The 20,769-nt window shown below is 41.5% G+C and overlaps 1 protein-coding gene across 1 annotated transcript in view; it reads left to right on the forward strand.

Moving 5' to 3' along the window:
* Positions 1 to 736: 736 nt before the first annotated feature.
* The window catches only part of sdccag8 (SHH signaling and ciliogenesis regulator sdccag8), a 48,303-nt gene continuing 28,270 nt past the window's right edge, over positions 737 to 20,769 (forward strand). Inside the window, exons 1-13 of the mRNA XM_063491962.1 lie at positions 737 to 893; positions 1,859 to 2,020; positions 3,124 to 3,209; positions 3,671 to 3,769; positions 3,866 to 3,991; positions 4,453 to 4,545; positions 4,812 to 4,876; positions 5,585 to 5,785; positions 5,931 to 6,069; positions 6,405 to 6,557; positions 6,937 to 7,071; positions 7,962 to 8,078; positions 8,987 to 9,129. Of these exons, the coding sequence (XP_063348032.1) occupies positions 827 to 893; positions 1,859 to 2,020; positions 3,124 to 3,209; positions 3,671 to 3,769; positions 3,866 to 3,991; positions 4,453 to 4,545; positions 4,812 to 4,876; positions 5,585 to 5,785; positions 5,931 to 6,069; positions 6,405 to 6,557; positions 6,937 to 7,071; positions 7,962 to 8,078; positions 8,987 to 9,129 (1,586 nt within the window). The 5' untranslated portion in view covers positions 737 to 826. The remainder of the gene's footprint in view (positions 894 to 1,858; positions 2,021 to 3,123; positions 3,210 to 3,670; positions 3,770 to 3,865; positions 3,992 to 4,452; positions 4,546 to 4,811; positions 4,877 to 5,584; positions 5,786 to 5,930; positions 6,070 to 6,404; positions 6,558 to 6,936; positions 7,072 to 7,961; positions 8,079 to 8,986; positions 9,130 to 20,769) is intronic.

Below are 20,769 nucleotides of genomic sequence, written 5' to 3' on the forward strand. Positions count from 1 at the left end.
AACTGAGGCAGCTGTGGTTCAGGAGATTCGGAGAGTCGGTCGTCTGTCAACTGGAATATCATATGTGTAAACTGGTTTGAGTCTTGGCCTCCAGTCTACATATTCAGTATCTTGGGCAAGATAGTGAACCCTAAGTTACCCCTGGTGCATCCACCTGTGCCAACGTTGTGTTAAAAGTCCTTAGTTGTAGAAAAAAAGGAACTTATATGAATATGTGTGTGAATGAGGCTTCTAGTAAGAAAGTGCTATAAAGATACCAAACCATTTAAAACAAAATTCCCTATAATTACTGAGAAAATACATGAATGGACAATAAGAAATAAAGGTATACTACTTTAAAATGTGGAGTATTACTTGTATTTGGTGTTTCTAAATACCAAGGAAGGTAGTTTAACATTAAGTGTTGCTTACTGGCTTCGATTAAAACATTTCTGTAATCCCACAACTGGGTTTAGGGAATTTAAAAAAAACAACAAAAAACAAAACGTTTCGTCTCGCGTTTGTATCATGACTACAAAAAACAACTACAATTCCCATTAGTTAAGTGTGTTTACGGAAGCCTGACCCGTAAGCTAATGGTTGCCTCGTTTTGCTTTTAGGGTACAAGCTGATGTGATTTCTCGCAGGGGCGGTGACGTAAAATCTAAAATTCACTACTCAAAGGGAACTGTTCTCGGGCGATTCTGGTTAATGAACTAAGCACACTTCCATTGGGATTTGACGACCGTTACGTCGTGCTCGATGTGATGGTTGTTGTTTTGGTTGCTGTACGTAGCCTAGCATGTTTCCTTAGTTAACAGTGCGATTTAACGACGATTAAACATCCATGAAACCGACAGACTCGGATGAAGATGAAGCAGAGCACCCGAGCTCCACGCAGAAGGAGCTGAGGCGTATGTTAATGTTTTGTCGTGCTACGTTTGCTAACCTGTTTGAATGGGCAGCTCAAGAGAGAGTCGTTGGATGGTTAGTTAGCACATAGTAAGATGAAACCGACTTGGTGTCTTAAATTTATGCCGCCAGAGCCCGATAGAGCATTATGTCTAGAGGTATGTTACCGAAAAGAACTATTATTGGTGGAAAAGTACAGGTGAAAGGCACACGACTGCCACCTGTTGCTGCTGGGGCAGCAGATGAGGACACTTCACAGAACATAAGTGTCAATGCAATCTTAAACCAAAAGAAAACACAAGCTGACAATAAAATGAAGCTTCAGATTTTGAATCCAGGCGCTCAAAGTGCAGCTAAAAAGGAGACATTATGATCTCATGTGAACCGGACCAGGGAAACTCCCCTTGCTGCCAGTGTACAGAAGTTTAACTACATATTTAATCCCCGAGATTTGTTAGCATGACTCTTTGGGCTGAAAGTATAAGAAGTAAATGTGTAAAATTGCAGAAATCTAAATTATAATTACTTTGGTGTAGTATGAATGACCATGGAGGATGTCTTTATCAGTATGAAAACTTGTTAAAATACAATTAAAAGTCCAAGATTTCTGTTCTCCTTCTCCTTTCCAAAGCCATTTAGTGGGCCAGTTTGAAGCCTTTGCTGGGCCGATTCTGGACCCCGGGCCTTATGATTGGCACCACTGCTCTAAAGCTTTCATTTTAGGATGCCTGCCCTAGGCAAAATAAAAGCTTTGCATTATTTGGCTACTGATTGGCTAAAATAAATGGGTGAAATTGAGATTTTACAGCTTAGTTTTTGTGCAAGTGCCACCTGCTTACCTTCGTGAACACAACACTGGTGGTGTATTTGTTTGCTGTATAGACATGACTTCTTTGGTTGTCTGTGCATTTCATCAAATAAATGATATACTATGTTACACTGGCATCTATGTGTATGCTGAATTCAGAGCGGGCCAACCAAAGCATCCAGCATCTGAGCAGTGCTCCGCTGCAGCTGGTCCCTGATGGAGATGAGGTGGAGGAGGTCAGAGGTGGTGATGAAGACCATTTTACAACCATGGCCGAAGAGGACAAGGCTGCATGGAACCAAAAGTCACAGAGTGAAGCAGGTGACTGAGTGAATACCTAGAAAGTTGATTCTGTTCACTTGTAAGCATTTCATTGGAAGAAACCTTACACCACTCAAGTAACTTTTTCTGCTGACTGCAGGCTTTCTCAACCTTATAAACAGTATAGTTGCATAATGACGGAAATTGGCGCAACTGACTAACAATGTACAATGAGCTCAGTCCTGTGATTGTGCAATGAGCTCAATCAATATGCCAACTGTCATGACCACTGATCAGTGAGGAGTGGCTAAAATCATAGCATTGTAAGATTGTGAAAGATGTACTCTTAGGCCCTCTCCAGTGTTAAAAAATGGTCACCTCTCTTTTTACATAACCAAGTGTTCCTCCCAGCCCGGGATGCAAACTTCCTCAACATTGAAAGATTGGGCAGTACCCTGTAGGTATAATTACATGCAGTCTTGGCTTGACAAACTGAATATTCTGTGTTGTCCCGTCTGCCAGTGGTTGTTTGGGTTCACTGATAATGTATAATTTACTGCAGTCGTCTTGGCAGCTGCATGTACTGTATTACTGTGTCTGTTCTGGGGCACCCGATCATTGAGGTGGACCACTTTTTGACGGATCGTCTTTTGGTGTTTTAAACCACAGAGACATGGTGTTTTGAAAAAAGAAAAATGCATCTCAGCTGTTCTGATACTCCCGAAACATAAGAGATCAGATTGTTTCCTTAGGCAGCAGTTGTCCTTCTTCTCTCCTGGATCGCTCATAGCATTCTTCCCAGCTTTGACTAACCAACCTGGGATAACCACATTTTAATAAGGAGCTCTTTGATATGATGTTCTTTTGCTTCCCTGGCTGCTGTGTCCGTGGGGATGGTGTTTGCTCTAAAACGAACCACAATGGTGCTAAATTATGCACTTGTACTGCTTATAAGGCTGGGAAACGTGCAGTCAGCTGAGACCGAAGAAGTTACTTGGACAAGTGATGAAATGCTTCTGATTAGTTGTAAGTCGGTTATGTGATAAAACTCAGCCCTTATAGTGGGGTATCGTGAGATTTCCCCTCTCACAGTCTTTTTACACAAAGTTTAAATAAAGCGTTTATGTGTTTGTGTACATACTTATTTTTTATGTCTTTTGTAGTTAATCAGCTGAAGAGCCTTCTGCTGAAGCAGGGCAGAGAAATTCCCACACCTGTCTCCCCTTCCAAGAAACATTCTCCATCCAAGGTAGAATGAGCAGTTTTGCATGGTTTAACATTTAAATGCGTTAGATCTGACGAAGGCCTGTTACAGAACTGATACTCAGATTAGGAGCAATTCTCCATACTTGAATGTACCATGGTTTTATTGTTCACTAAAATGAAAGAAAAAACTAAAACTAGGTGTGAAAACTAAGTGAAATAAACTAAAAATAAACAGGAAAGGCCATTAATTTTAGTCTTTGTCATTCTAGTAAGCATCAGGAAGCCTTGTAAATTTGTTAAAATTTGTCACAGACAAATACGACTCACTTTCTAATAATAAAAAAGTAAAATAAAAAAGAATGTGCTAAAAGTGAAATGTGCAAAGCCGCTTTGAAAACAAATGAAAGCTAAACTGAAATAAAATGAAATTAAAACTGACTTCACTTGCCACTCTTCTGTGTTTTGGCTTTTATTTTTTACTCTTCTTTCCCTTTTGCGTGGCAGGAGGGGATGTCCAGTTTACCTGCCTTTCAGGATTTGGTTCCTGTATTTCACAAGTCAGAATACATCCAACATCTGGAAGCTGAGGTTAAATTCTGTAAGGTCTGTGTGCACAAATGTACGTGTGTGTGCGTCCTTCATTACCAGTGTGCTAATGTGAATGGATGTTAATCGGCTTCTCTGTTTGTGTGACTTCAGGAGGAGCTGCAGGGAATGAAACAGCGGATCAGAGTGGTGGTGGTGGAAAATGAGAAGTTACGTTCAGAACTGAAAGCCAAAGCTGTGGATGAATCCCTAAAAGATTACACGATCCGAAACTCCACGGTAATTTGTGCGTGTGTGAAAATCATTGGTTTGATTTTTGTGTTCGTGAAAATGGTAATACATGTAACAGTGAAGGCACGTATAGTACAAACATAATAATGTGAGGAATAAGACTCTGAGGTTACCTTATGGCTCAGTCACACTTAAATAAAAATAGGACGGTCATTTCTTTGCTGCTTTGACACTCCAGCTTTGACAACAGCAACTGAGGCTTTGCGGATGCAATGAGATTGCAAGCCCTTTGCATTAATCGTAGTCATGCTATGGTCTCCAAACGCTGTTTTCCTATTATATTGTGACTATTGTATTAGTCATTTTTCTCTGGACACTTTCAGTAGAGAGACACTAGAATATAAAGTTAACGTAGCCAAGTTTTTATAGTTCAACAGACTGAATTTAAGCATCATAAAAGCATCTTTCAAATTAAAGATTTGGTCACCCGTTCCAATTTTTTTCCTCAGATGAACGAAGTCATCGACAACAGCCACATAGGCTCCATTAGAGACCACAGTGTGCTACAGAAAGAAGAACACAACACATGGAAAAATGAGCTGGTAGGAAAGATGAGTCTCTACTGGTTGCCGTTCGGTTCTCTTTTACCTCAGTGTTCATCAGATTTTATGCGTCACAATAATGCACAATGGTCCCAGATTGTATTTTAAGATTTGTCTTTTGCTAATTTCCTCCAATAAAACTTTAACAGTAGAAACATGAATTCTGTTTTTTAGTACATTTATATAGGAAGCTGTTGCAATATATTTAATTGCATCCAGTTATCCACTGTGTTCCAAAGTTAGATTCAGATGTTTGTGCTCATCAGGAAAAACTGAAGGTGATCTACCAGGCCCAGATGGAAAGCTTGGAGGCGCAGGTCATCTCTCTCAGGTTAGTTCTTTGCGGCTTCAAACGAGCAGAAACTCATCTGGGTCATTCCTTGAAGAAAAGGTCAGTTCCTCCCACTGACGCCCTCAGAGTCTGCAGATTGTTTTTTGTTTAGTCACTTTAGTATTTTTAATGATACCCTGGAAAAAAATGCTTATTTTGTACTAAATATTTTCCAAGTTAAAAGTGCAGAGGAGTTGGTTAAAAACAAAATGCTCATTTTTTCAAGTTATTGTCTTCTAGCATTTTTGAGCTCAACATAAAATGTTCAGGGCTGAGAAAGACGTTTATGCTCTGTTTAAAACTGCAACCAGATCAAGTGGACACCCACTCAGTGTCACAGTGCAAAACACAAAACGTTTTTGTTCAGCATGAGTTTTTGAATAACCAACTTTGAGCATCAACATATAGTTTCAATAACCAAACTATTATTTGCTGTCAATGATGCGGTGTCACAGAAACATTCCGACCTGAATTTTTTTTTTAATCTGTCTTCTGCTAATTCACTGGAGAAAAATTTAAAAAGTCCATTTCTTGTAGGCTGGTAAAAATAAGTCATAGCTTACCTACATTTTTATACCAAGCCCATCCCTGATCCTCTCCGTTTCAAAACCTTAGTCATTTTTAACCCTAGCAAATGTACCTTATGTGTGTAAAAATCAGTTATCTTTAACTCTTTTTAGAACACTTTTCCTTCTCTGATATTTTCAGAAAGGATCTGTCAGTCAGTCAGAAGGAGTGCGAGGAGGTGAAGCTTCGCCTGAGACACAGGGAGAAGCAGGCCGCAGATGCACTGAAGGCTGATGGAGCTCCTCGTGTGGCAGGATTTTGCCTGAAGTGTGCACAGCACGAAGCTGTGTTGGCTGGGACTCACACAAACCTGCATGTCCAGGCTATTGACAGGCTCACAAAGTCAGTGGTAACAAATGCTTCCTGCAGAATCAATCAGAAGTTAGCAGCAGCATACTGACTGCGTAAACCATAGCATTAGTTTAGAATTAGTTAAGTGTACCATCCAGATTCTGCTTTTAATTCATAAGGTTGTCTGATTTTTCAGAGAGCGTGATGAGTTACTGGTGGCTCTGCGTGCTGTGAGGACCAGTCAGCAAGAGACACAACAGAGGGAGTGGTCGGCCTGTCTCCAGGTCAAACAGGCTGTGGAGATGGCAGAGGAAGCAAACCTGCAAAAAGCTAGGGTCAGAGAAACATGCACACACACAACTTTCCAGCTGACTGCCATCCTTGTTTAATACAGTTAATATTTAGAATGCATTGCTTTTGTTAATGCTCAGATTTACCTATTTATAAGCTACACACACTGTATACATATACAAGCTTATGGGAATACCACATTCATCATACGTCCACTAGAGGGTGCTCAAACATTGCCAGTAACTTGAAATTAAGGACAGATTCAGCTTTCATATGTTCTTCAACCTCGGTGTTGACTTACAACATCATTTTTTGTTTTCTTTGTTCTAGTACAGCTGGTTATTACTCTGTTAACCCTTCTGTTTTTGTACACATGCAGGTGGAGGTGCAGTGCGAGCAGTTGTCCAGGGAGCTGGCTCGACAGAGAGAACAGCTCGACCGAGACGCACACGGTTTGCAGCAGAGACTGGCTGAGGCCAGAGAGGAGGGCCGAGCAGAGGCCCGCAAACAAAAAGAGGAACTGACGAATATAGTTAGTCTTACTTTTCATGTACATGATTATTAGTCGCAGAATTGGGAAATTCACAGAAGAAGTGGATTACAGAAGAATGAGTCCGTTCATTTGCCTGTAAAATACTGTAAATAACTATATTAACAGACAAATTAAAAAAATACTCTTTTAATGAAACATTAAGTAGTAAAAAGTAGGAAATTGAATCATTGCTGTTTGCTTTTGCAGTAGCTATTGTATATTTCTTGTACTTAGAGTTTATGTCTGTTGTGTTTTGTAATGATACCCTTAAAAAATTCATAAAGTGCAAGTGTTTGTATTTGCAGGACATTTTACTTGAGTTCTGAGTGACGCTGCAGTGAAATGGCCTCTGAAATGGTGTATTGTGTTTGTCTGTCAGGTGTCTGGCCTTTCCCAGCGTGTCGCTGAGTTGGAAGGACAGCTAGACAGAGCTCTCAGAGACAAGAGTTCACTGACCAGTCAGCTGGAGGACACTCTCCGCACACTTACCAGCCAGGAACAAGAAAACACAAAGGTATCGGATGCTGTTTGCACAAGAAAACTTTGAGTCAGTATGTCTTCTCATTTCTTATTGATGGCATGATGAGCATTTCAAATAAACATGAGCCAGGGTTTGTCTTTAGAAGTATGGGATTGAAAAAGCAAAAAGCTCTTTTGTTGTTGGTTAAAAAAGTAGAACTATTAATTTTAAGGACCCACATGCTTCACTATCTGCTTGCATTTAATTTCTAAATCCACTGGATGGCAGCAAAAGATAATCTATTCCAACTTTATATTCAGTTTTTGAACACGTAAATGCAAGAGCATATTTTTCTTTCATTAATATTTGTATTTATTTTTGAACAATTCAAGAACACAAACAAAAACAAAAAGAAACCAAGTGAATCAAAAGAAAAGCGAACAGCAATCTGCTCCTCTCAATCAACACATGGCAATCCACAGGCTGAAAAAGACTTCAGAAAAAGACAAACAAAGTGTGTGAGTTCACACAAAATTCAACCCTCATATCATTTTACAAATCTTAAAAAAATAAAACTTAGTTTACAACAAACAGCCAGATTCAAATCTTTCTAATAATTCAAAGAGGTTCTCAAAACTTTGTTTCTTCATCCTTCTAGGGGACAATTAGAGATTAAACATCACAGTGCTTTTATATTTTTGGTGAAAGAATGAATTAGTAGGTGCTTTTAGAGATGATGAAATGTGAAACTCTAGTCAAATACACGAGTGTAAAAACACTGAGCCTGGGAACAAGACAGTCTGATGATTTAGATGGGTGATTTTCAAAGTAAGGACATGATAGGATAATAAAAAGAAAATCAATAAATGATGAAGCATTGAGTGTGACATTATACTTGTTAATTAAAAGACCGTCTTTGTTTAATGAGGACTATTCATCTATAGGTATGTGTGGATCTGAGATATCAGCTCAGCCAGGCCACGCTGAAGAAACAGGAGGCTGAACGAGAGCTCAGAGAGCTCAACGCCAAGACCAGCAGACAGATGGAAAAGGCAGCACAGGTATGTGCCGATGTATTGATTAGTTAGGATTTATTTGATATTTGTTTAAGTCAGCTACTGACCCAGTATTTTGTAGAGTTGATTGTTTCATAAATAGTCTTTATTTTTCTTTTTTTGAGGGTCTGCAATGAAGCATAGCAAGCAAAATTAATATTAAAACTCAAATTTTCCAAATTATTCTCAAGTTATTTGCACAAGCATCAATTATCCAAACTGTTAAGGGAACAGTTCACACCAAAATCAAATTTGCATACTTTTCCTTCAGCCTTTAGTGATATTAAGCGATAGAGATTGTTTTGGTGTGAACTTTTCCACTGTAGAAATGACTGCCTTCTTTTGAATATAATACAGCTAAATGACATTTTCCTTGTGGTGCTCAAAGCCCCACGGCATTGGCATTAACTTCTCTTTACAGAAGTCATGACCTGGCTACTGAAAGAAAGCTGACAGACGCACCACTCTACATGAGGAAGTATTGGTAGTAGTTTGGGATAACTCTGTCATGATTTCTAGAAATATATTTTATGTCTTTTAAGTGTATTTCATGTGCTTTGAGCACCACAAGGCAAATGTCATTGAGCTCCTTTATTTTCTAGAGAAGGCAGACATTTCTACACACCTGAAAAACTGGACAAGACGCACCAAAACAATCTATATGACTAAATGGCATTAAAGGTTCTGATTGATTTTTGGGTGAACTGTCCCTTTAAATTTAAATAATGAATGCAGGATATTCTGTGTTTCCATTTTGAGGTTCAGAAGATCAAACCTGACGTCTTTTTCTTGTCCTGCTCAGTTTTTACATGTTATTGTAACCAGGCTTTAATGTTTTGTTCATCTGAGGGCACGGGGTGGGTTGTTGTGAAAGATTTCCTCACCTCCTCTCTTCTTCCATCTCTGCGGGACAGGAAGTGGAAAGGCTGAGCTCAGAGCTGGTTGGCTGTCGGCAGCATCTGGAGGCGGTCCAAAAGGATGGGAGCCAATGGCAGGCCGAAGCCCTGAGCCTAGCAGAACAGCTGGCAAATGCCCAGCGCCAACTGCACCTCACCAGGTAGTACCTAATCCTATTATACATGCCACCACACTCACACACACACAGTGCTCCCCTCTGTCCAGCTCCTGCCCAGCTCAGCCCAGTCCAGTCCAGTTCAGATCAGCACACCAACTGTACCGCACCAGGTAACAGCTAATCCTATTATACAAACCACACACACATAAACACACATGCGCGCCGCTGTGCCATGGTCCCGATACCAACTGGACCTCACTAGGTCACCTCTAATCCTGTTAAGCATGCCACAACATAATGCAACACAACACACACACACACACTGCCCACTCTGTGCCACCAGGCCAGTGCCCAGCCCAGCAACAGCTCCAACAGAGCCAAAATGGCGCCTGAGCCTTTCTTCTGTCCCTGGCGCACACACACACACACACACACAACAGTGCGGCTGATGGTCACTGGACAGCCTGGCCTCAGTGCCACCTGCCAGTGCCCTGCACCCGTCCTCACAACGGGCACTACCGGCACCCCTCCATTATCTTTCTATCTATTTTTGCACCATTCTGTCCTTTTTTTCCCCAGTATCTCTATATCAAGACCTCTGATATTCTTTATGATTTCATCCCACCTATTTGGCCATAGATTCATATTTACTGCCACCTGCTCTTTTGTCCTTAGCTGGCCTTTCTGTCTCCTCTTTAATTGAAACTAATCTCCCCTGTAACGTTATCCTAACGTCCCTTTGACATTATTCTTTCTTTCCTTTCTTACTACGGTCTTGTCTTTTTCTTCCCTCTGTCCCTCCTGTCATCCTCTGGCTGCTTTTCCCTTCCACACCATTCACCGCCAAGGCCACGCCAGCCAATGCCAGCCGCTCAGGGCACTCTCTCACCCCCGCTGCCCACAGCCGAGGTGTTTGAGATGGGCACAGATGTGGCGGCGGTGCCCCGTGGTGCTGGAGGCTGCGGGATGCAAGTTTGTGCAATCTAAGTGTGTATATGTGTGTCTGGTTTAAGTGTGTGTGTCCACTGCTGCTTCTGGCTCTGATCTGTGTTTAAGTGTGTTTGTCTGTCAGCTGGCCAGCATTTACACACTGGTTTCATGACTGGCTGCTGTGTGTTTTTTTTTTTTTTTTTTTTTTAAAGATGATGTAATGAGCGTGTGTGCGTGCGTGCACATGTGTGTGCATTTTGCAGCCAGCTGTGGAGAATGACATGCATATTAATGTGGCTACATGATGACTTTGACCTGTACTAGAGGAGCTACTGGACGAAACCATTTTACTGCCATGTGTGCGCCTGTATGTGCATGAGAGAGTTTATAGTTTTATCTGTCCTCAGTTGCATACTAGATGTTTGACAGCTGTTGACTTGGCTAAGCATGTAGCCATTCAGATTCAATTTTGGTCATTAGCAGTGAAAACCACTTCTGATAGAGATTTAATATGGCTGCTTCTTTTTTTAAACAGTTTTAGATGAGAAGAAGTCTTAATTTTTTGCACACAGTAACACCTTTAGTCACATTTAAAGGCAAAAGAGTATAAGAGTATAAAAATGATTAATACCCATAACTGCCCCTGGTTTTAAGCTTGGATGGTTCCATAATAGTGCGGTGGTTTGCACATTTTTCTGACAGCTGAAAGATTCCTGGTTTGACGCTGAAAGGAGACACAATGAAACCTGTGGAGCTACCTGCTATGACGACTCTCCCATGAATAAGGCAGCAGCTGAAAGTTACTTTTTATAGCAGCTGGCTGACAGTTGATTTCCACTTCTGCCGTAAATCTTTGTTGATTCTACAGTGTAACCAATGCAAGTGGCCTTCTGCAATGTGTTTATTATCTTGTGGTTGTGGCTCAGTGTTTTAAATGCAGTGCTACCCAAAAATCCTGGGTGATTTTCCCCCTTTTTTGTACATTCCCACTCCCAATAGTTTGGCAGTCTCCCCTCAAGAATTTGACCACATCTGTGAAAACTAATATTAAGGCTATGATTGTAATTTCTCATGTTTAGATGATAATTATTATTCTTTGCTCTGATTCATTCAGAAACTGCAGTGAAAAATAGCTAGAAACACACATAGGAGGAACACATAGTACCTAATAGGCCAATCACAATAGCTGCAGGCTGGGTCGATGTGACGTCTAGTTATAGTTCCATGGAGGTGCATGTCAGGTTAAGGCGTAGTTTAAATTGTAGTTTTTCAGATGTTTCTGCAGTTACAATTTCCTAACACAGAGGTATCAATCCACCACGAGTTGTTGCGCTGTTACAGTAAATGTTGAACACAGTTTGACTGTACAGACAAAAGGTTTGTCCGTCTGAGATGCACTTTAAAGCAGTTTCAACTCATTACTTTTGATATTTGGTTAATCATTACTCTGAGCTCTGAAGGAAAAAGTCTGCCGAGGACACACAGAAAGCTGTCCAGCAGGCCTGTTTCCAAAAAGCAGTTTTCTTAGGAGCGTGGAAAGTCTTAACATCCATACATGGATATGGGATCTTTGTTGATTTAACTGCTTTAGAGAATGGTATATTTCACTCACATCTTAAAGATGAAACATTTTTCAGCATCAAATTTGGGATGTAAACATTCACAAGAATTTTGATACATTTCTGGCTTTTTAGGAAGTTACTCATTGACAAACACTTTCCTCATCCTCCATATGATGACTTTCTATCTCATCTAAAATCTCAAACTAAATGCTGACCCCAGTTCTAGTCCTAACCTTGAGCCAGTTCTAAACTAAACATTAAAACCAAGTCTTAGCGGTGAAATGGCTCTGCACAAAAATGTATCCATACAAAGATGGTAGCATACATGCATCGTACACACCTGTTGAAGTTTGGTCAAAGCCTTTGTCCCTCCTCAGCATTGCATTATGTTTGTTTTTTCTTTTTTTTCCCCCTTTTACTTCTCATGTTCTCATCGCTTTTTTCTTTTGCCATTCCAAAATGAAACAAATAAACCTCAAGCGATTGTGTCTCTCTGCTCTTTCACTAGCTCTGTGTCATTCTCTTTCTGTCCATCTGTGGGCCTTCAGGGGTTATGCAGAGCTACATGTATTTCATTCATAGTCATGCCCTCTGCTGTTGTTCACTACAGAGCCATCCAAGAGTCTTTGTAGCTTTACTGGGCTGTGTTTTTGTTGCTCTCTGTGTGTGTGTGTGTGTGTGTGTGTGTGTGTGTTGTTGGAGAGTAAGAGGAGAGGGTGAGATTCACGGTAGCAAGGCTGGAAGGCATTTATATGGCCAGCCTTCGAAGGCAGCTCTTTGATTTTTCTCTTTGCAACTTGCTCGCTCCTCTCTTTCATTCAGTCCACCTCTCGTGGCGCAAATGATCACAGCTCGCCTTCAAACAGGGGGGACATGAAGCGCAGACAGCTTCTGTTTGATTTCTGATAGCCCTACCTTCCTTCCTGATAAACACATACATATAATATGGACACACACACTCACACACATATTTGTTTGTACAACGGCATCTTTGCAAACGTGCACGCCGATATTCACATCAGTCTAACCCACATGCCTGTACACAAAGACGCAAACACACACGCTCACACACAGATGCAAGCACGCATCCGGGGGTCCCATGGCGGCTGGTGCGCTGCGCTGTGCTCCAGGATTGGATCATCAGCCAGCTGTGAGTTGGACAGCCCAGGATCTGTCCTAATCCCCGCCACTCTGTTCACATCGCCTCACATGCGCACACACACTCTCCAGTCCCGGCCCCAACCCAGCAGAGGGCTTTACTAAGTTTGTTTTGTTTGTTTGCTCCTGCCTTTCTTCACTTTCTTTCTTTTCTTCTTTCCATGTCTCCATCCGGCCTCATCTCTCCCCGTGTTGTGATCACACATCCCAAAGGCCATAGTGAAAACTGCCCAGCATAACTTCTCTTTCAACACACGCCAGATAGGAATGAGATGTGTGTTTGCATGCGTTAGTGTATCCATGGTTAGTTGAGACCTGTGGGCCTGCATTGTGTTTGAGCCGAGATGAATGTCTGAGGCTCCAGATCTTCCACCGGTTTTGTTATCCCCATGAAATCAAGCATCCATGTTTATTAGGGTGCTTGCTTAGAGCTGTAGATGGACCTGGAGCTTCAAACTGCTTCTGTGAATAAGTTTACTTGCGCTCAGTTTTTGCACCTAAAACTTCTGAGTGTGGAGTCTTCAGCCAGGAAATGTCTGAACATGCTGGTCCATATAATCTGTGCCTGTATGTGACAAACACCTGAAGAACGAGTTTTCAGTTGAAATTGTCCTGGCAGCAAATTTGTCGAGGAGGCTGAATAAACCCATTATGAGAAAATCTGCAGTGATGATTATCTGTGAATATCTGGTTAAAAATCCTATCAGCAAATGTTCATCTTTATGCATTTGGGGTCACAGTTTCCAAAGGTTGACACTGGATAATGCAGAGGGGGCTGTGAGATGAGGAAGGTCTTTTGGGTTTGGATCAGCGTGTCCTCATCTGTTCTTTGGCAGTTGTTCTAAGTGCACCCACTGCAGCAATATTGCATGCTCACAGTCCTATTTGAAAGAGTGGGAATAAGTCAAATGTTTATGACCCAGGAGGCCACAGTTTGCCTTCCATTAGGACCTCTGTGCTTGGCGCTATGTCTTGTCTTCTCTTAAACTTGCTCTTTCATTTGCTTGTGAGGTTTAGGCCCTTAAAAAGTATTAGATTAGGATTAGCTAGAAAAATTGGTTTGGGTTAAAACATCCCTCTTCAAAATGATGATAAAATGATGCTTATCCCACAAGTCAAGGGATAAGCATGCAGGTGGAATTGAGAACTAAGTTTTGTACAGTTAGGTCCATATATATTGGGACACTGACGCAAGTTTAGTTTGTTTTTTTTATTTGTTTGATAAAACATATTACAATTATAGTTATATAATGTGCATGGATATAATGTGTGTAGACTCTAAGCTTTCATTTGAGGGTGTCCATATTCAAATTGGATGGAGGGTTTAGGAGTTTCAGCCTCTTAACCTGTGCCACCTTCGTTTTAAAGAGAACAAAAGTAATAGTACAATTGACTCAAAGGCTGTTTCATGGGCACGCGTGGGCAATTCGTTGATTATGTCATTTTAAATTGAGCAGATAAAAAGCCTGGAGTTGATTTCAAGTATGGTGCTTGCATGTGGAAGAGTTTGCTGTGAACAGACAACGTGCGGTCAAAGAAGCTTTCCATGCAGGTGAACAAGCCATTCTTAAACTGGGAAAACAAAAAAAAAAACATCAGATAAATTCCTACAATATTAGGAGTGGCAGAATCTACAGTTTAGTACATCCTGAGAAAGAAAGAAAGCACTGGTGAAAACAAAAAGACCTGGGCGTCCATGGAAGACAACAGTGGTGGATGATCGCAGAATCTTTTCCATGGTGAAGAGAAACCCCCAGCCAAGTGAACAACACTCTCCAGGAAGTAGGCATATTAAAGTCTACCATAAAGAGAAGACTGCATGAAAGTAAATACAGAGGATCCACTGCAAGGTGCAAGCCACTCATAAGTCTTCATAATAGAAAAGCTAGATTGGAAAAACATCTAATAAAACTCAGCACAGTTTTCAGATCGACCTCTACCACAATTAGGGCAAGAAAAAACTATGGAGAAGGTGTGGAAAGGCTCATGATCCAAAGCATACCACATCATCTGTAACACACGGCGGAGGCAGTGCGATGGGTTTGGTGTGCATGGCTGCCAGTGGCACTGGGACACTAGTGTTTATTGATGATGTGACACAGGACAAAAGCAGCCGAGTGAATTTGGAGGTGTTCAGAGACATACTGTCTGCTCAAATCCAGTTAAATGCAGCCAAATTGGTTGGGTGGCGTTTCATAATACAGATGGATGATGACCCAAAACATACAGCCAAAGCAATCCAGGAGTTTATTAAGGCAAGTAAGTGGATTAATCTTGAATGGCCAAGTCAGTCACCTGGTCTTAACCCAACTGAGCATGCATTTCATTTGCTGAAGACTAAACTTAGGCCCACAAACAAACAGCAACTGAAAGCTGCTGCAGTAAAGGTCTTTGTGTTCAACCCACTGAATCAAAGCTGAAAGTCAACTGCATCTGAGTTGTTTCATTTAAAATTCTTTGTGGTAATGTACAGAACCAAAATTAGGAAAAAGGTTGTCTCTGTCCAGATATTTATGAACCTAACTATGTAAGCCATGAGGCTGAAGCTTCTGTTGGCACTTTACACAAAGCCTTAGGTTTGGAAATAATCTTATTAAGAGGCCTTGGAAAAACACTTCCATTAGTGGGGGCTGTACAGAGGTGCATATTCACTGTTCCTATGAAATGAAATCTGCCAGGTAAAGTAGTAGAGGTATGTGATGTATTCAGAGCATATCCAACAGCGAGGTGAAGACACCATTGTTGATCTGCCATGTATCCTTGCTTTAACCAACAAATAGTTGCAGTAAATAGAAAAGATTTGGTAGACTTTGTACTGCATGAACTAACATCTTTCCTGCCTTTTGGCATCACTTTATATTTTCACAAATAGAAAGAAAAGTGAAAGGGCTGATTAATATTTTCTGATTGTGTAGTTGTTTATTGTAGCTATGTTATGCATGCCATCACTGCATTGCTTTTCTGCAGAAAACGTATATATATTTGGTACTAGACCAGGTCTGGTTAGGGCATAAGAGATGATGTGTTAGAGATGCAAAAATGTGAGACATTTAAGGCACTTGTGAAATGATGGAATGCACCAAATTGGTAGTGTGGGAAATACAAAAGCAACCATATAGGCCGGGCAAGGAGAGAAGCATACATTCTGTGTTTTAAGGCCACAGTCTCCTTTCTGTGACCCTGAAATCAGAAGATGGGTGCAAAGAGACACAGAGCGAGAGGGTTAGGCAGACAAAACTCTGGACCAACCGCTGTGACTCTTATACATGAAGTTCCCCAAACTCTATTAAACACGTCACGCTGCTGCGTTCCCTCTGTACCTCTACCTCGTTCTATTTTTTTCTCCCCTCTGTTGTACATCGTGATAGCAAGGTCTGGAAAGGCGGTGAACAGAACTGTGTGTGTGTGTGCGAGGGCGGAGAAGTGTAAATGAGGAAGGTGAGGCAGCAGATGCCGCGTCCCGCCAGAGGCTCGCTTTGAGCAGCGAGTGAAATCTGGGCGCGACAAAACTGCTGCAAACCAACTCGGCGGGAGGCCCTTGTCCAATCACGGCCCGGAATAAAAGGGCCGGGGCGCCACGCGGCCTGCAGTCGCTCAGGAGAGGTGGGGGCCATAATGAACCTTCAAGCGCTGCCAGCGAACACACACACACACACACACACACACACCACTTGAGCACAGCATCACTCTTTCTACCTGGCATTAAGAGTGTCTAACCACTGTCACCACGAACAAGAATGCACTCAGCCTCTAAGGCAACTGTGTGCATGTATTCTTGTGTGTGCGCACATGCTTGGAGTATTCTTGTTTCATGAACTGTATTGACTTGTTTGCGAGCGTGCAATTAGACGAGCGTGCGTGCACGTCTGTGTGTGAATGTTATGTGTTGATACCTTTGGGCTACACCTGTGTCTGTGAAGTTTGATGTGTGTGTCTCTGTGTGACAGCAGCAGTGCAGTGCCAGGTATGAGACTCGCTGTGTGTTTCTGTGTGTGTGTGTTTGTGTGTGTGTGTGCTTGTCTGGTCGGCGGCCATGTTGTTGGGTAGCAGATGGCACCATGGTTGGCAGGGGAGGGGCTGCTTAGCACAACTAATCAGACAGTTACGGATAGGGCAGCTGGGAGGGCCGTCGGCCAGCCGTGTGTGCGTGTGTGTGTTTGTGTGTGTACCACAGAGTGCCATGATGTTGACAGTGGTGGGCCCGTTGGCCCGGTGACGAGACCTTGCCGTGTTCTTCTCTTCTCGCTGTCGGAGTGCCCTCTCTGCCATCGTGCCTCCTCGCCTCTCTCTCTTGCACTCTTCCTGCCTCTCTCGCTCAATCTGTTGAGACCTACTTGTTTGTGTCTTCCTTTTAGCTTTTTTAACTGTCTCCTTTGATCTTCCTGTCACTGCTGTATTTCTTTGGTTAACTGTTCAAAGGTTATGTTAATTTGCCTTATGAAACAGTTATTAAAATACTAGCAAATTTATACTGAAACCATTTTTGTACAGTTTTAATGGAATTGGCACTATACGTATAAAAATGTGACCCCTTGAGCAGGAACATGTCTGTTATGTTGATGTATATTGACTTTATGAAGTAGGTCAGTGTCTGAATGCCTTTTGAAATCATGCATAAAGTCACTAACATATTTCGTTTTCACCCTTGATCTTAATAAATGTATCTTCTTTCTATATTGGTGGTTCTTATGCTCTGCTTATGAGTCTTTTCCCTTTATTCTACCTGAGTGTGGATAACATTAAAGGAAATTTACCAGACTTGAGGCATCTATCAGGTAATAGAGCTAAGATGGTTCTTAGAACAGCATTACTACTGCATTAGTACATATGACTTTATGGCTTTGGCCTTACCAGGTACTCCCTGATGCCTTAAACATGTGTTTCATGTCCTGAGATTGTATTCTGCAGTGATTTTATACAATTAAATATTATTATTTTCATCATGCATGTAGGTTTAAAACAGTTTTCCAGTTAGGTGCAAGTGTGGATAGTTTATATGGGGAAACACAGTAGTTTGAATTCTCTCTGTATTGCAATTTTGTAATGCTTATTCTTGTTATGTTCTCAGCCAGTGCACCCATTTCTCACTAGTATTCGCAACCTAAGTATTATATATAAACATGTTATATGTTATGGCTGATAACTGATAATGTGCAGCCATGGTATGCTGTCCTTCTCACTCTTAACTCAGGAGCTTATTTATGTCTTTCGCAGTTAAAATGTAGATGCTATAAATTCACCAGAGAATATTCACACTCTGTACTGTAAGTATGAAGATTGTTAAGCAGGACTGTAATCTATCCATCCGGCGAGGCTGGGAATGGATAGAAAAGACAGATCGCTGACTGTGAGACCTCAGGCAAGATGGAGGCAAATCTGTCGGCTACAACTGTTGCCACCCCAGCCAAGTGTGCCCTGGGACACTGGCCTACATACACACACTACTGCTGGAGGACAAAACGAAAGGGAGTACCAGCCCTCTGCCATCCATCCACCATCCACCCTTCACCTCATTCTGTACTCATCTTTTGCATATCTTTCTAAATGGGTATGCAAGAGGGGTTTACCAGTAGCTCTATACATTTTAGAGGATTGTGCTGAAGATCCAGTGCAGGTCGATTTTGAAATCTGTGTTTAAAAGTGTGTGTTGTTTTTGTGTGACTGTGTCATCTGTTCAACTTTTGTGCCTTTGCACACCCCTGCTGTGAGGGTGGCAGGATCAGTGGCGCTACCCAGTGCCCACTACCCAGTAGGCACAGCTTTCATCCAACATGACAGAACCTCTCTCTGCCCCCCCATTTCTCTTTTACCTCTCTCATTCTCTTTTACCTGATTGATCTATCCTTTTGTCGTTTCATCCTCTTTTTTTTCCCCGCATAGCTGCTTTTTGTTCAGTTTTTTTCCCCTTCTTTTGCCTTCGTTCCATCAGCTTCTCTCTGTTACCCTGGGTGGACACAGCAGTGCCAACCGGTGCCACATAGGTAGTGGGCCAGTGCTGCCCTCAGCAGATTGTACTGGGAGTTGATCACAAAGAGCAGTAAGGAACAGAAGGATGAAAGATAAGATTGGAGCAAGGTAGCAGCTAAGTGGAGATGGAAGATACAGCAGGACAAATACTGAAAGGGAAGAGTGTCAAAGAGTTCAGACGGCATAGAAAAGTAATAATAATTATATACTGGGAGAAGACAGAAGGATCTACTCCTACAAGCTAGATCTGAGAGATCAAATCAGGCAAAGCTGATAAAACCCCAAAACAAAATAAGAAATCTGATCAGTGTGGCTGTAAGCACTAATAGGAGAAGCCCCGGGAAGGAGTGCTGCCCACTTTGGTGTCTATACATGACACCAGCAGCAGAACTAGCAGAAAAAACATAAAGAAGGACGATTTCTCCCCTTCCTGAGGTAATATAAAAAATTGCATTATTTGACCACTTTGGCCACTGCAATGAGTGAAAAAGCTTTTTTCTATTGGTACTTACAGCCATACTTTTAACATGATCCAATCAACTCTCCATGGTGACAACTCTCTGTAACTGCTAGGCCTCTTCATTGGTGCTTGCAGCTACATTTCAGGTGAATTAATATAATTTCCCTGCAGTGTATGTTGATGTGGTGCTCGTTCCAAACAAAGTGCTGTGCGAGCCAGGTTAAAGACGCCTTGACCTGATCCTGACAAACAAAGTGATCTAGTTGAGACCATAGACTGTGACATCACGCATAGTTTTCTGATTTCTGTATTCTGAAGCCTCAAGATTTGCTTACTTTGGCAGCACATTATTTATTTATTTAGTTTTAGTTTTTCTTTGTTTTTTTACCATAAAACCATATCTGGACAAGTTGGAAGCTTGTTTTGCAAGCTGTATTAATAAACTGAACAGGTGCAATGTACCGACAAACATCTGCTAATTAGTACTAAGTAAGTAATGACTAATGATAAGGCACTAATAATACCAGATTTTCACTCACCAAAGCACAACTCCTTGGATAGTCTGTACACAGCAAGCTGTATTATTTGTCAGATAATTCCATTAAGGATTGCATCAGCAGCAATCAGTGATACCAGTTAGCAGAGTTGAAGCCTAGCAAATCCTGTCCGGCTACAGCTCCCTGTGCCGGGACAGTTAGTCAATGCAACCACTCCAGATGCAAAATTTACGAAAATTTAAACTTGTAAAGTTGTTCTGAAGAATGCAAAAAGAAAAAAAAATAACTTAAGTATTTTAAGAAGAGGGGGCCTCTGGGAATTTGTTCAACTTTCTTAGGCAGCCTCAAGTGGCCACCAGGGGGACTGCAGTTTCTGGCAACTCTAGTGGTTGCTACTTGGTAAAGACACAGCTGATTATAAATATATAGCCCAGGGGAGAGGAGAGACGTTGTCAGAGACACGAGGTATGAAAGTAAGGAGATGACTGAATTCACTGACGATGACTTGGGTGCATAAGGAGAGAAAAGTGGTGCATATTCCTTTGAGCCTGTTACCTCCAAGCACACGACCCACTGTGAAGGCTGGTGGGTGTTTTAAATAACATCATGCATGTCTCAAGTAAGAAGTGAATTCCGTCACAGGTAGACGGTGCTCACGCCAGCAGAGAAAAATTTGCTGTAGTACATAAGATTTGGACTTGTAGTATAAGTACCTTTCTCACTCTTTCCTCTCTTTTCTCTCTCTTTTTTTTTTGTTGCATTGGATGTAAGTTAAGCGTTTAACATTAAGACATGTACAGTTGTTATCACAGATTTCTTTCTGTTTATTTGGGTAATTAACCAGAACCTTTTCTTATTATATTTGTCCCATAAAATTCACACAACAGGTATTAGACATACACTTTAAAAGATGCCTAATGAGAAGTAGCCTGGTTGAAATAATTAATTTTAGGCAGTCGTTTACCTTTTCTGCTAAAATAGATTTGACCTCGAACACTGCCACATATGCTACCCACAACTATTTCTGCAGGGCACAGATTTGACACTGACGTTAGGTCTTTGGTTTCTGGATTGGGTCAATATGAGAGCATATTGTACGTATGCTGTG

The sequence above is a fragment of the Pelmatolapia mariae genome, linkage group LG13, assembly GCF_036321145.2.
Source record: "Pelmatolapia mariae isolate MD_Pm_ZW linkage group LG13, Pm_UMD_F_2, whole genome shotgun sequence".
NCBI lineage: Eukaryota > Metazoa > Chordata > Actinopteri > Cichliformes > Cichlidae > Pelmatolapia > Pelmatolapia mariae.